Below are 16,318 nucleotides of genomic sequence, written 5' to 3' on the forward strand. Positions count from 1 at the left end.
TTGAGACAAAACAAAAACAAGTTTATTAACCACAAAAGATAGATCAAAGCAGATTACCTTAATAAACAAAACCGCAAACGGAGCTTAAAACACTAGATAGGTAGGATATGAACTAGCAAATTCTCACCCTGAGTGATAAACAGGCTGGCAGATTCTTAAGGCACAAGTTGCCTTGGTTTTCATACACAGGCTAAAAATCCCTCTAGCCTGGGACCATCACTTCCCCCAGTTTAGTCCTTGCCCTCAGATGTTTCAGGTGTGTTGTTGTAGGGAGACTGAGGTCCCATCATGATGTCATTGTCCCCTTTTTATATCTTCTTCCCACTTGCTGGAAAGCTTTTTTGCTGTGAGCTGAGTCAAATAGTTCCCATTGTGTAGTGCTATTTCTGAGAGGTTTCTATTGTATACAGTTCCTGGGGTAATCCCTGTGGTTGTGTGCATTTCCTCAATAAGCCATTAACATTGTTTGGCCTTTTTACTGTTGTCCTGAAAGGCTGCTTGTGGGTGTTTTCAACCTCACAACATGTTTCAGTAACACATACATAGCCAAACTTCATAACTTCACATACGATGATAGCACATATAATCCAATGAGATATTACTGTCTAGCAGATCAAAACTTTTAGAATGCTACCTCACAAGGTATACTTTGTACAAAACATATCCTAATTACATGACAGTGGTGAATATTGGGGTGCCAGGATGTCACAGGGACATCTAACAGAGAACTGATCAATGTAAGTGATGAGGCCCTCCTGTGTCAGTTCTACATACTCTGTGGCCTTAATCCTTGAGTTTGGTCTGAGCGGAGTCTATACATTGGCACAAGTAAGGTCAACTGATACGTATGATTCTCCATGTGGAACAGAAATAAATAAGTCTCACACCGATGGTGTACCTGTTCCCATACTCAAAAGAGGCATATGCATAATAAAAAGAGGCAAGGTATGGGCACGTGTAAGGAGATCCGCTGTCATGCAGATAATCCAGTAGGCAGGGATGACATTGGAGTTTGCAGATTGGTACCAGAGGGCCTAATTTGATGGCCATGCAGCAGCAGGAGTCTTATTAATGCAGGATTGGGTTCCCCATGCACTCAAGTGTGCTGTCAAGCTGTTTAAAGTAGCTCGTGAGTGTGAATGCCAACCTCAGGACAGACTGTTACAAACCAGGGACAAACCCCTAACTGGCTGTGTTCTACAATTAGTAGGGCTGTCAAGCGATTAAAAAATTAATTGTGATTAATCGCACTGTTAAACAATAATAGAATACGCTTTATTTAAATATTTTTGAATGTTTTCTAAATTTTCAAATATATTGATTTCAATTACAAATTGAATTCGAATACAAGTGTACGATGCTCACTTCATATCTTTATTACAAATATTTGCACTGTAAAAAACAAAAGAAATAGTATTTTTCATTTCACCTCATACAAGTACTGTAATGCAATCTCTTGATCATGGAATTGAACTTACAAATGTAGAATTATGTACAAAAAATAACTGCATTCAAAAATAAAACAAGGTAAAACTGTAGAGCCTACAAGTCCACTCAGTCCTACTTCTTGTTCAGCCAATCGCTCAGACAAACAAGTTTGTTTACATTTGCAGGAGATAATACTGCCCGCTTCTTGTTTACAATGTCACCTGAAAATGAGAACAGGCGTTCGCATGGCACTGTTGTAGCTGGCGTTGCAAGATATTTACGTGCCAGATGCACTAAAGATTCATATGTCCCTTCATGCTTCAACCACCTTTCCAGAAGACACGCGTCCATACTGATGATGGGTTCTGCTCGATAACGATCCAAAGCAGTGCAGACCAATACATGTTCACTTTCATAATGTGAGTCAGATGCCACCAGCAGAAGGTTGATTTTCATTTTTGGTGGTTTGGGTTCTGTAGTTTCCGCATCAGAGCTGTTGCTCTTTTAAGACTTCTGAAAGCATGCTCCACACCTCGTCCCTCTCAGATTGTTTCAGATTCTTAAACCTTGGGTTGACTGCTGTAGTTATCTTTAAAAATCTCTCATTTGTAGCTTCTTTGCATTTTGTCAAATCTGCAATGGAAGTGTCCTTAAAACGAACAATATGTGCTGTGTCATCATCCGAGACTGCTATAACATGAAATATAAGGCAGGATGCAGGTAAAACAGAGCAGGAGACACACAATTCTCACCCAAGGAGTTCAGTGACAAATTTAATTAGTGCAATATTTTTTTAACGAGTGTCATCAGCATGGAAGCATGTCCTCTGTATTGGTGGCCGAAGCATGAAGGGGCATACGAATGTTTAGCATATCTGGCATGTAAATACCTTGCAATGCCAGTTACAAAAGTGCCATGTGAATGCCTGTTCTCACTTTCAGGTGACATTGTAAATAAGAAGTGGCAGAATTATCTCCCAGAAATATAAAGAAACTTGTTTGTCTTAGCAATTGGCTGAACAAGAAGTAGGACTGAGTGGACTTGTAGGCACTAAAGTTTTATATTGTTTTGTTTTTGAGTGCAGTTATGTAACAAAAAAAATTACATTTGTAAGTTGCACTTTCACAACAAAGAGATTGCACTACAGTACTTGTATGAGGTGAATTGAAAAATACTATTTCGTTTATCATTTTTACAGTGCAAATACTTTGTACACTTTGTATTCTGTGTTGTAATTGAAATCAATATATTTGAAAATATAGAAAAAAATCCAAAAATATTTAATAAATTTCAATTGATATTCTATTGTTTAACAGTACGATTAAAACTGTGATTAATCGCAATCAATTTTTTTTAATCACAATCAATTTTTGAGTTAATCACATGAGTTAACGGTGATTAATCAACAGCCCTAATAATTAGATTTCACCAACCAAGTAACAAGTGTGAATTCCTAAAGCATGATAACAGCCTTCCCATGGAGTCACAGACAGTCCCCTTGGGCACTCCTGTCTATCTTGCCTCTTAGCCAAGCCTGCCTTTGTGAGAGATGGTCACTTACACCAAAAATCACAACAATATTCAGGTTACTCCCAGTCCCAAAGGACAAGTCACCCTAGGTCAATCGTACTTCAGAACTCAAACCAAAGACCACGCTCATAGCCAACCCTATAATATGAACTAAAGATTTATTAACTAAGAAAAATGAGTTACTTACAAGGTTAAAACCGGTAAACATACACACAAATGAGATAGTTTCCAAAAGGTAATAGTAGCTGCTATAATATGCAAGTTCTAGAGTTTCTTTAGGGCTAACCTAAGCCAAGCAGCTTGGGGATCCCTGGCTAATATATTGGCCTCTGAATTCCAAGTAGCATAGTGACCACAATTCTTCCTTGACAGGGCTTTTTATGCCCTTCCCCCAGTGTTCCAGCTGTGATAGGATGAGGGCTTGTGCACACACCCTCTTCATGGGTATGGGGGGAAAGCAATTTACAAAGTTTGTGGCCACTGATGTTCCACAGTGGCTTGTCTGGTGTCGAAAGGCCTTCTTTTGTTGGGGAGAAGATGACACCTCTTGTGATAAACTAGCATTTCACACTTGGTAATACTTCTCTACTGACTGTGGGGTTTCACAGTTTTAGCAAACACTTCTATAGTTACAGAGCAAACACTTAAACTTTACCTTATAACATGAGATACAGATATTATAAGTGAGATTAATACTTGCAGCATCCTACAAGCATTTCATAAAATCTAAACACATTATTATAATGCTAATATCTATTTTAACAATACTAACACACCGGCGAGCCAGACTGGTTTCCAGTTGCGCGTTTGTCAGTGTTCAGTGAGACCTGGGGCGTTGGCAGAAGCTGGCCACTTGGTCTGCCAGCATCACATGTGCATCTCTGCCGTGTGCCAAGAAGATAAATCATGGCAGCCATTAAAAGACTCAGAAGGGTGGAACCAGAGAAGATCTGTGAGTATGGGATTTCAGAGTTAGATTCAGCTCCTGATTCTACTGGGAATTGTACTTAGAGAGATCTTCACTCTGATTTTCTGTAAGTCCCCTCCTCCGAATACTCATGGGAGGGGGGCATTCCCCACAGGAGAGGAACCAGTTCTGATGCCTCCCTCCTTACAGCTGCCAGCATAGGGGGCATTTTGGGGAAGTGGCTGGAACACACAGTGCTCTGGCAATCCCCAACTAGAGGATCATAGACAGCTGGTGGTGTTTAGCATCACTGCCAGACTGCATCGAGGCTGGGACAGAGAAGCAGGGGGCTATAATCATCTCCCTGACAGCTGCATCATTGCTGCACCCAGCATAAACTGGGCACAGCAGAATATCTGGCCTTCAGTGTATGCTACAATTCAATAGACGCATACTAGAACATTTCAGCATGGTGCCAACAATTTCCCAAACCACTGCACAAAAACAGACTACAGACTTCAGCTGAAGGCTTGTCCACACAAGTTAAACAGTGTTTTTGTAACTAAACAATCTCCTCTGATCCATTTATAACACCACACTTGGGGGAAGCAGTTGTTCAGTAAGATTCACCCCCCCCCCCATTCAACCATTTGTCAACCGAGATTGTGTATCTACACCTTCCAGCCTGCCTGTGTGTATCAGATCATTTTGGTAAAGTCTGAGCCACTACCTTTAGTACCTTAACAGGACATGCAAACAAACCATCACCAGCAGGACATGGGCAATGCACTCTGGGATGTCCTGTCACGCAAGCTGGGAGGAAGATGGACTGACCAAGCTAGGTTTCAGAGTAGCAGCCGTGTTAGTCTGTATCTGCAAAAAGAACAGGAGTACTTGTGGCACCTTAGAGACTAACAAATTTATTAGAGCATAAGCTTTCGTGGGCTATAACCCACTTCTTCGGATGCATATAGAGTGAAACATATATTGAGGAGATATATATACACACACATACAGAGAGCATGAACAGGTGGGAGTTGTCTTACCAACTCTGAGAGGCCAATTAAGTAAGAGGGGGGAAAAAAAAAACTTTTGAAGTGATAATCAAGATAGCTCAGTACAGACAGTTTGATAAGAAGCAAGTGTGAAAATACTTACAAGGGGAGATAGATTCAATGTTTGTAATGGCTCAGCCATTCCCAGTCCTTATTTAGCCCTGAGTTGATTGTGTCTAGTTTGCATATCAATTCCAGCTCAGCAGTCTCTCGTTGGAGTCTGTTTTAGAAGTTTTTCTGTTTTAAGATAGCCACCCGCAGGTCTGTCATAGAATGGCCAGACAGGTTAAAGTGTTCTCCCACTGGTTTTTGAGTATTATGATTCCTGATGTCAGATTTGTGTCCATTAATTCTTTTGCGTAGAGACTGTCCGGTTTGGCCAATGTACATGGCAGAGGGGCATTGCTGGCACATGATGGCATATATCACATTGGTAGATGTGCAGGTGAACGAGCCCCTGATGGTATTGCTGATGTGATTAGGCTCTATGATGATGTCACTTGAATAGATATGTGGACAGAGTTGGCATCGAGCAAAGGATCAGCTCTCACAGATCTTGGGAGACAGACCTGTCCTCGCTTACAGACAACCCCCCAACCTAAAGCAAATACTCACCAGCAACCACACATCACTGAACAAAAACACTGACCCAGGAACCCATCCTTGTAACAAAGCCCGATGCCATCTCTGTCCACATATCTATTCAAGTGACATCATCATAGGGCCTAATCACATCAGCCATACCATCAGGGGCTCGTTCACCTGCACATCTACCAATGTGATATATGCCATCATGTGCCAGCAATGCCCCTCTGCCATGTACATTGGCCAAACCGGACAGTCTCTACGCAAAAGAATTAATGGACACAAATCTGACATCAGGAATCATAATACTCAAAAACCAGTGGGAGAACACTTTAACCTGTCTGGCCGTTCTATGACAGACCTGCGGGTGGCTATCTTAAAACAGAAAAACTTCTAAAACAGACTCCAACGAGAGACTGCTGAGCTGGAATTGATATGCAAACTAGACACAATCAACTCAGGGCTAAATAAGGACTGGGAATGGCTGAGCCATTACAAACATTGAATCTATCTCCCCTTGTAAGTATTTTCACACTTGCTTCTTATCAAACTGTCTGTACTGAGCTATCTTGATTATCACTTCAAAAGTTTTTTTTTTTTTCCCCTCTTACTTAATTGGCCTCTCAGAGTTGGTAAGACAACTCCCACCTGTTCATGCTCTCTGTATGTGTGTATATATATCTCCTCAATATATGTTTCACTCTATATGCATCCGAAGAAGTGGGTTGTAGCCCACGAAAGCTTATGCTCTAATAAATTTGTTAGTCTCTAAGGTGCCACAAGTACTCCTGTTCTTTTGACCAAGCTAGGTGTTCAAGCACAGTTAAGGGATCCCATCCACGTGGCACAACAACAGTTTAACAAATGGGTTACAGAATGGCAGCCATGTGCCAGCTTAGAACTCCACAAAGGACAAACGTGGTTAGCAGGCACAGTTTCCAATCAAGTATTTACCATATGGCATGTGACCACGTGCAGTGTTTAGAATCAGCCACACCACTAACTGGTTGGAGCCATTCCTGATTTACACCAGTGTAACTGAGATCAGAATCTTGCCAGAAGTAATTCGATTAAATGATGAATCGTTATATTACTGTAAACCAGAGTTTTCCTTCACTAGACTGCTCTCTGCTGTGATAAGAGTTAGATAAGAGCTTTCTGCTCAACAAATTCTCTGTGTTTATAGCAATGGCATTGCTAGAAAGCAGTTAGCCAGGCGGAAACAAAGAATATGCAGTTTCCTTGTCCTGGTCAGGTCCATTCTAATTCTTCAAAATGAATGGTATGAGAGTTTAAAAAGGCAGTGGTGAAAAAGTGATAATTTACAAAGGACTGTTACTTGCATGATCTTCAACGATTTGTTGGAATCTAAACGCAAGGGCACAACAATCTCCATTTTCAGAAACATCTTAAGGAAAACGCATTTCTCTGTGTACACCAAAATGAGCATTCAGAGATATCACAAACATTTAACAACTCCTCCTAGGGTTCTTGTAGATGGTTTTTGTGTTGATCTCCTCCACACAGGAGCGGAATCACCTCCTGAGAGGTCAGAGTTCACAGGAAAGGTTTAGGGCTACCAAAATCGGTATTGAGTTGATTTGAGTTGTCCACGGCCAGGCCCTTGTAGTAAGCTTACTCAAAAGGGGGTGCATGGGCAAAAGCCATCTACCACCCTGCTCTGGCAGGGGCCCAGAGCCACCCAAAGATGGGAAAAGACTCCTAAGGAGGTTTCAAGGGCATGGGAAATGATGATGATTCAGTACATCTCCTTGACAGCCTCTGCCAGCAGGGATCCTAGGGAGCCATAAATTAGAATGAACATCCCTGGTAGAACCGCCAGGGGAGAGCTCTGGTCGTACTTACAGTGCTCCCTCCAGGGGGAATCCCCCTTTTATGTAGCTGCCCCAGGGATGCAGGTGTGTAAACCACACTCCACAGTAATAAGTGAAAGCCTTTGACTGTAGTGTGGGTTATTCGGTTTTAATCTTAGCCAAGCTACATCCCCACCCCTGAGTTAATCGCACTTTTCCCGGATCAAATGACAAGTCATTAACTATTCATCATGACCATTCACTATCTCAGAGTGAGAACTATTTAGGACTCTTAACAAGAAAAACTCAATCATCCATTTTCTTTATTTCCCAACATACACAGTCATGTTGCTCTGTGCTCTAGTTTGTTCTATTCATGCTGCTGGAGGGTCACAGGAAGAGGGAAGGAAGTTCATCACATGCAGATAAAGCTATGAGGACACTTTTCAGAACAGATCCCCTAACTTTTGGAGGGTCAGATATCACATACTCACCTTACTTGACTATCTTTCTCACCACACACCAGGAACTGGGATTTCCTAGGAAACAGCCAGTGGTGGACATGCCAGCTGTGGTGCCAAATAATATGTTTATATTGTATGTACATACATGTGTGCTTTATTAACTGCATTTGTGTGTGTGTGTTGCCAGGTCTCACCAACTCATAATCGTCCTGCAGGGACTGGAGAGCCAAAACAACAGACCCACACAGTTCTCTCATCACCGCCCAGAGTGTCGTTTGGCTTAAGGTATGAGACCATTAACTCCTATTGACAGAGCAGTAGGTTCAATATTTGGAGGGAGCCTGTAGGCAGCAGGAGTACAGAAGAGTCAAATGCCGAGAATCAGAACTGGCACTGCCTGTCTGTGTAGTGCTTTTCCTTTCAATAGAACACAACAGCAATAGACACACATTTTTCTCTCTCTCATTAGTACAGAAAATAAAGGTTTTGGAGGAACTGAATCACTGACAGTTTCAAAAGACATGCTATTAGGCAATACCCCAGATGAATCTGAGCCATGAAGTTCCAAGTCAGACCTGAATTTCACTAAAATTCAAGCAGCAAAGAGTCCTGTGGCACCTTATAGACTAACAGCTTTCGTGGGTGAATACCCACTTCTTCGGATGCAAAGCTCATGCCACAGGACTTTCTGCGGCTTTTACAGATCCAAACTAAAACGGCTACCCCTTTGATACTAAAATTCAAGGGTGTTTGGATCCAGTATTCTAGTTTGGAACATCTCTGAACTTCACTACACTGCCTTGCATATTCCCTTGGATCCAGGGATATCTTCATGCTCATCAGCATTTTTACTTAATTTGTGTAACCATGGAAAATGTTGTATCTTACAACAGATCATTTAGGTCAAGATATTTTTGGTTTCACTAAGAAACCAGGCACTTTGCTCTTGGCTGTGGAAATGATCCACCTCCTCTGAAGTCAAGGGATGTTGAATCAGGCACCACATAAATTCATGAGACTGTTTTTGCTTTTTATGTTCAAAATCCCACGTTGGATCTAAATTTCAAACATTATAAGAAACGCATATTAATCCTTAATAAATCTGAAGAAACGTCAAATGACATTAAAAGAGATACCATGCTTAATGTTTTTTCAGGTCTTCCAAATCAAATCTGTTCTGTTTACCAGACAAACATTATTTTTCTAATTACATAGGCTACAAACTCAACCTAGGGTTCTTCCTGGTTTGTATACTATTCCCAGTAGTGAATTTTCAATGATCAAAATGTTGCTGCCACACGTATTGCTGATGTAGGAGGCAGAGCAGAATCCAGGTAACTCTTCCCTAGGTGTTCTGCAGTGTTTACAGTATTAAACTTCATTTTGTCTGTAACATAAGCAGATATGACTCAAAGTTACACAGGGACAAATCTGGCACTTGTGTAATGGTGCAATTATTTTAGAGTTGCACCTGCTTACACTAGGGCTGATGCAAATATGTTGAATAGGAAGGTGCCATTTTAACAGTTACTTTAAGTTTACCCTGACACTTATTCCACATTGTAGCTTGTGCTTTAGGGTTTGTAGTCACAGATCTCAAACAAAGAATGTTTGTACAGTGCTAGCTTTGGAATATCAAGTGACTTACAGAGAGCTACCATTAAAACAAAACCAACATTCACTATCTTCTTTCATGTAGAATACTGTACCAGTCTGTTTATAGTGAGAGTCTAAGGAAAATCCAGGGCTAGGTACGAACATGTAGATGGTCTTCTGAATTTAGTGGCTTTTCCCCGAAATGTAATAGCTACCATATGGGACAACTATCACATAATTCCAAGGCTGGCCTACAGCTGTGAAAAATGTTTATACTGCAAACCTAAAACAAGCAAACCTCTTGCCTGCTGTACTCCAGACAGCACTGCAGTAATAGTTGTGATTTTCTATTACTGCATGGCACTCTGTGGTATATCTGACTCCAGGGCTATATATATTATAGGGACTAGTCCTGGATTGGCAGAGATGGACAAAGGGATCTAATAAGTCTTTCTAGTTGCTAATTTCTAGGATTCTCTTAAAGATACAGAGGGTCCTGTGGCACCTTTAAGACTAACAGAAGTATTGGGAGCATAAGCTTTCGTGGGTAAGAACCTCACTTCTTCAGTTGCAAGATACATCAGTGGAACCAGAGGAGCATTTTCTAATCTAGTTTATTATGAATGGGAAGGGAGAAGAAGCAGATTGCCTATTCCCCTCACACACCTTACAAAGGATTGGGTGGGCTAGAGGCCTGCTTGCTGAGCCCTTGAAGCAACAGAGGAGTGAGCCCACCAGCTACTCTCAGAGTGGGGAGTGGTCGGAGTGGATCACTCAATAGCAGGTTTCACCTCACTCCTAGTCTGATTACTTCAGCAGAATCCTGGTAACTTGAAAATAGTAAGAGACCCATTGAAAATATGAGGTTCTTTCAATGTCATGCTGCATTTAGATTATTTTGTCTCTTTCAAAAAGTGTGTGGTGATGAGGGATAGCTAAAAACTTCTTGTTAATGAGGTGTCCCTTTTTCTTGGACAGGAAACCTAGAGGGGAGGGGAAAAAATGCCGAAAAGTGTATGGGATGGAGAACCGAGATATGTGGTGTACTGCCTGCCGTTGGAAGAAAGCCTGCCAAAGGTTCATCGACTAAAGACTGGAAGCGCGGAGGACCCAAGGGATGGGAAGTACAATAGCAGGATCCTGTTGCTGCAGCTGCCCCTGCCTACCCTCCAGTGCTGCCTTTTAAACAGACTTGTATTTCAAAACAAAGCACTTGTAGCCAAGGAGAAGCACTTAGCAAAACCAGTGTGGAGCAATAGAGCAAAAAAAAAAAAAAAAAAAAAAAGGTCTTATCAAGTATTGAACCCAGAGCAGCTATTAATGTTTTTCTTAAAACAAAAAATAACTTGTTGCTAACTCTGAACTACTTGCTCCCCATGACTGTTCTTTAACCGTGTCAATGTCTATGCTGTGAACGTCTGTATCAGTTGAACCAAGCACCGCATCTTGCCCTGAAATGAAGATTTCTTTTTAAAAGCCTAATTAACACTTTAAGACATATAAGCTACAGTTCACTCAACAGCAGCCATACCAAGAGTGGAACCTGTTAAATAATTCTGCTGATGTGAACGATCTTGGTTGGATTCCTCATTTTCGGGTGTTTTTTTGAGGAATTCAAACCTTGATATGTTAGAAGGACAAGCAACAGCACTCCTGGATGATTTTTTAAAAGCAGTCACAAACCAGAACAAATAGTGAAGCTAAGTTTTAAATTAGATTGTAATACTCCAGAGAAGGAAAAATTATGGGAAACCACCAGCAGATCTCAGCCACAAGTCAGTCCAAGATTTGAGGGAAGGCGTTTCAACGATCATTGAAACATACAGGAATATAATTTGGGTTCCAGTATCTTTTCTCATCACCGGTACCTTTTCCTAGCAATGACCATCTTATGCTGCTGAAGCCCTATTAAGAACTGGATGATATGTAATATCTATTCAGGGATATGAGCCAACCCAGCAGTTCAACTCTTGCTTCCTTTTCTCCTGTGTATAAGATGGTTACTAAATTAAGGGTGCACCCATTCTTTCCATTAGCAATGCCAAATTTTATTTGTGCAAAAAATGTATAGAAAACAAAAACACCCGAGAAGTGCTCCCACCGCATCATCCCAGCAAGTTGAATACGACAGCAGTGGAGCAACATATGTATATGTTAAGTAAAGTCCTTTTTTATTTTAAAAAAAGTCACTGAGGTCAGAAATAGCCAATTTTCATGCAGAGGGCACTTTGATGGATGTGTGTGCTATGGTGTATTTAGTGCTTCAGGCTGTTAGAGGATGTAAATCCAGAATGCTGATGTTTTATCCCTAGATAGATGAGGTTATTTATACATCAGTAGTTATTTTAGTGAGAAAATAAAGTAAAGCGGAAATGCCATATGAATAAGCACCACCAACTCCTGCCTGTTTAAAAACAAAACATAGGTATAGGCACCTATCATATGAATAGGGCTATACAGGCCCACTACCAGCGGGGCTTGTTTTTCATGGAGTCTGATAAACTGGATCACATAGCTCTCATGACAGCATTACTTAACTTGCATTGCTGCCTATGCCCATTTAAAGAACAAAAGCGCACACTTTTGAACATAGCATAGAGTGTAGTGTTAAAGAAAAGGCAATATGTGTTTGAATGGAAAGAACAAAAGAATAGTAAGAGCCTGATTTTTTAAAACAAATTATTTGCTCTGTTGCATGCCTAATTTGAGCATTATTTCTGCAACTGTGTTTACAAATCATGCAATTTTCATGCACAAGTGGCTAGTGAAGGTCACTTGCATGCATACAGTTACCTGATTTTTATGCACAATTGTGCACCTAACTTGTTTAGAAAAATCAGACCCTAAAATCCAGCCAGGATAATAAAACAAAACATGAAATAAATTAACACAACAGAAGGTAAAGATTGGCAGATATACGGCGCCATCTGCACTCTATTGTTTGCACTTCCTTATCTTTTGGTGAAGTCATAGGTCATGGCTTTTCCTTCTGTGATTTTTTTTTCCAAAGATTTCTTTAGGGAAATACCTCTCAACAATTTGTAACGGTTTCTAGTTACTTCCTTTTAAATGCTGACATTGTTGTCAGTGCCTTTACTATGGTGGGACACAGAATTTGGATCTTGCTCCACTGATATCCCTCCTTATTTCTAAAAGCCTCTCAAGATGCTTATAAAACAACAATTATGACCCCTATTGGCCTCATATTCGTTACTTATCCCCATCATTGTTCCCTTCTCCCTTATTTGCTCTGATCTCTTGAATTTTAAAGAGGATTTTTAAATATATTATTGTAATTGGTTTCTAAAATGTTTTATAGCATCATGAGCACCTTGGCAGGGGGCACTTTATAAATGAACATATTAATTAAATCATAAAATTTCCACAATTCTGGTTGGCCCCAGGAACCAGGCACAGCACTCGTCCCAGCTGTAATACTGGAGGAAAATGAGTTAGAGAGAGGGCACAAACCTTATTAATTGCATGTATACTCAGCTCGCTCTGCTCTGGCTTGTGGAAAGATCTACTGGGCATGCTCAGAGGCTTCACATAAACTTTAGTAAAGCCATTCCCATAACATAATTCACATAGCCATTCCCATATTGCTAACTTTATATCTATTTTTAGATAGGCACACAAATAGACCACCAAAACTGTGTTATTGTCCACCTCTCAGAGTTACACACACTTTCATTCTGTTCTTGATAAGAGTAAGATTATTTGCAACAAGCTGCATGAATGGGCCATTGCCTGGCCAAAGTGCTTGGCTTATATGTCTGTATGGACTACTTCCTTACACTGTTTAACCACACCAAGTCACGCTTCTCTGGAGGGTCTGTCAGGTGACCCCTGATTTTTCAGAGGAGTCAGAATCTGGTGATCGGTTTCCATCATGCATTCTCACAGTTGGCCCATGGGTTCTTTGGTATGTGTGTACATACACCACTAGCAGCCAGAACTTGACCCTTAAAATATAAATATTGAAGGATATATATATAAAATTCTTTTAACCACTTAGTAGAAATGATGCTGGTCACAGAAGTTGGTACCTCATGATCTTATCAAACTTTTATATTGACAGATATACCACCGGTTCCTCATTTTTGCTGAAGGGACTTTCCTGCTACAGCAAAACAAATGTATTTTGGGGGAAAAGCCTGAAAAAAGGAAATTTCAAGCAAAAGGGGAACATTTTAGAGAAGCATTTTAAACATGATTAGCTTGTCTCTCTATTCCTGCATAAAATGCCAAATATGGGAAATATATAAAAATTAGATAATCTTATTCACATAGCTGTTTCCATCCAGGTCAATTGATCTGATTCTGCACTGCCTTGGACCTTGTGTAGTCCTTTACAGGTGTGCAAAGTAAGCCAAACTTCCATTCTGATTTGCATATTTACACCTGCTTTTCATAGGTGTCAACTGCCATTCAAGTTGGTGCAAACATGCCCAGTGGGTCTATCTGTGTGAATAAGGTGAGCAGGCTTCATACCTGGTCAGACTCTAGGGCAGGAGATTTTATGCAATTCAGTCACCTAATTGGGATATCTGAATACTGATTGTTTAGTGATCAATCAGTTCCCTGCTCCCCCTCCAGCTGTTTTGTTAGCAATAAGCAATGATACAGCAAGAAGGCAGAGATCTTTATGGAACATGTATATAGGCCAATGTTACATGCTGAGACCTCTGTGTTTTTCCAGTATTAGCCTGGCCACCAGCTTGCATACATGAGCTCCAGGTGTCACTCCAAACTGGGTCTCCTCCTGAAACCTGAGCCTGTTGCTTTCTCCAGTCCCACTCACTTATATAACACCCTCAAGTTTTCCCTGAGAGCGACACCCTACATAGCAGTACGGTGTCATTCTAGCCATATCTCCGTTGCCATGGTCTGGTCAGGGACTATCTAGAGAGACCTTGCCTGGAGTTCTGGTGAATTAAATGTACAGATGTTACTTAGACGGCTTCCCTGCAGGTCCATTACTCTCCCATAGGTACATTAAGAGAGCTGCTCAAGAGCCTGGGAGAAGGATGTGAAATTAGGAGTCTCCTGGCCAGTTGGGAAGGCTTAACAGGTTATGAGGGCTTGTCCCCATCCTTGATTGGACCAAACTCCATCGCAGTCATCACTAAAATCAAATTATACTGCTCTTCACTAGAACAGTGGTGGTTGGAAAGAGGTTACTAAAATGACATCTTGTTTTCTATTTACACTTCACTGAACTCACCTAGAGGTAGCACTGCTGGAACTGAACTCTGAAGAGACTAATGGAGTTAATCCCAGACTACCAGGACTTATCTTGTACATAGTTACTGCCTGTTCTAAAAACAGTTATAAAACATTACTGTAGTGGAGATTTTGTTGTTGTGGGATTCCAGAAGGGTTTTATACCACCTTCAGCAAAATAATGGAAAACTAGTCAAGTTGACAGTTTAGGTACAGAAGATAGATGCTAAATTTAGCAACTTGTGGCGGCAGGATCCTTGTGCTTCAAAAACCTGTTTCAGGGTTGCAAAAAGTGGTGTCTTCAATTGTGGTTGATAGCATCTGCTTCCAGTATTCCCCATCTGGTACTACAGTGCTGTTTACATAGACTTCTTTATCAAATTTCCATCATATACAAGATACAAGGATTTTTCTGTGACTTTCAGCAGGACAATTTCTTTCATTATCTGAAAATCAAGCTTTGTTCTTTCTGCTTCATACAGTATATCATCTCTAACCAATCCAGAAAGATTCTACAGTCAGAAGGTAGCTGGCACTATTTTTGATGATGCACAGGCTGAAGAAGAATACAGCTCACTCATCCATACCCTTGTTTACTCCACATTGCTGACTGTAGTAAGAACTTGTTTTTGTCAATAAACTTGTCAGATAACACATAAGGGAATAGACAAATGCAGTAACAAGCTACAGTTCAATAGAACTGCTTTTCTAACCTTAACCAATTTTAAGAAAAAAAAATTCTGATAAAACCTTTGCATCCAAGTTTGAGATGACTATTGTATGTTTCCCTGAGAGAAATAAAGAAATAATTATATCATGAAAAACAAATTAGCAGTAGAAATATAAATGTAGCTTTCCTATTATATGGGACAACTCACATAAATCAGGATTGCAAGATTTTGTCCGAATTCTTAAAATCTAACCCAGTGCTACAAAGGAGCTCCTAAATTACATTTGTAAATTCTCAATGTTCATCATCTTTTCCCTCTATGAAATGTAAGAATTTTATCTTTCATTTTACACTACTCTACTGTAGAAGATAGGGATATCCCTGAGTTCTGAATCTGTATCCAGTCATGTTAAGGAAGAGTTTTCCTCGCCAATTAGTTATTTCAATAGCAAATAGTAGTGCAGCATTTGATATGTAATGTTCAGATAAACAGAAGTTACTAAAAGTGTACATAGAGAAATACCTTGAGAAAAACAACAAAATGATGTAAATAATATGGATTTCCTCAGGGAAAATAAAAGGGTAGTAGATGCAAAAAATAGGTCTGTTTGAACCTACAATTACTAAGAATTTTAATATGTATTTTATTTTATTTTTCTGGATAGAATTATTTAATGAAATAAGGACTATATTACCATTTGAATTATTAAAATTAGAAATGAGTGCTTATTTGTGAACATGACCAAGTATTTAAGCCTGTGTATGCTTCAAATATTAAAAGGAAAGGGGTTTTAGCTGATGTAAAGTTATGGGAACAGAGTTTGAAACATGACCTGATACAATAGGTGGTCTACATATTTGTATAAAGCTTTCTAGAATGTAATGTAAACATGAAGTCTTGTCGCTATACAATCACCCAGTTAAACATGTGTTATCTATAACTGGGTTACTGTTCATTTAAGTGGCTCACAACAAAAATGTATACTTTGTAGCATGCTGTCCTGCAACTACTAAGTACTCTGGTTTGCAAGGTGCTAATTTCC

General features: G+C 40.1%; 1 protein-coding gene across 1 annotated transcript in view; it reads left to right on the plus strand.

Annotated features, from left to right (window-relative positions):
• ZNF704 (zinc finger protein 704) overlaps positions 1 to 10,469 on the plus strand; it is a 145,725-nt gene extending 135,256 nt beyond the window's left edge. The window contains exons 8-9 of the mRNA XM_065399938.1: positions 7,971 to 8,068; positions 10,358 to 10,469. Of these exons, the coding sequence (XP_065256010.1) occupies positions 7,971 to 8,068; positions 10,358 to 10,469 (210 nt within the window). The remainder of the gene's footprint in view (positions 1 to 7,970; positions 8,069 to 10,357) is intronic.
• Positions 10,470 to 16,318: the final 5,849 nt, after the last annotated feature.

This window comes from Emys orbicularis, chromosome 2, assembly GCF_028017835.1.
Source record: "Emys orbicularis isolate rEmyOrb1 chromosome 2, rEmyOrb1.hap1, whole genome shotgun sequence".
Taxonomy (NCBI): Eukaryota; Metazoa; Chordata; order Testudines; family Emydidae; genus Emys; species Emys orbicularis.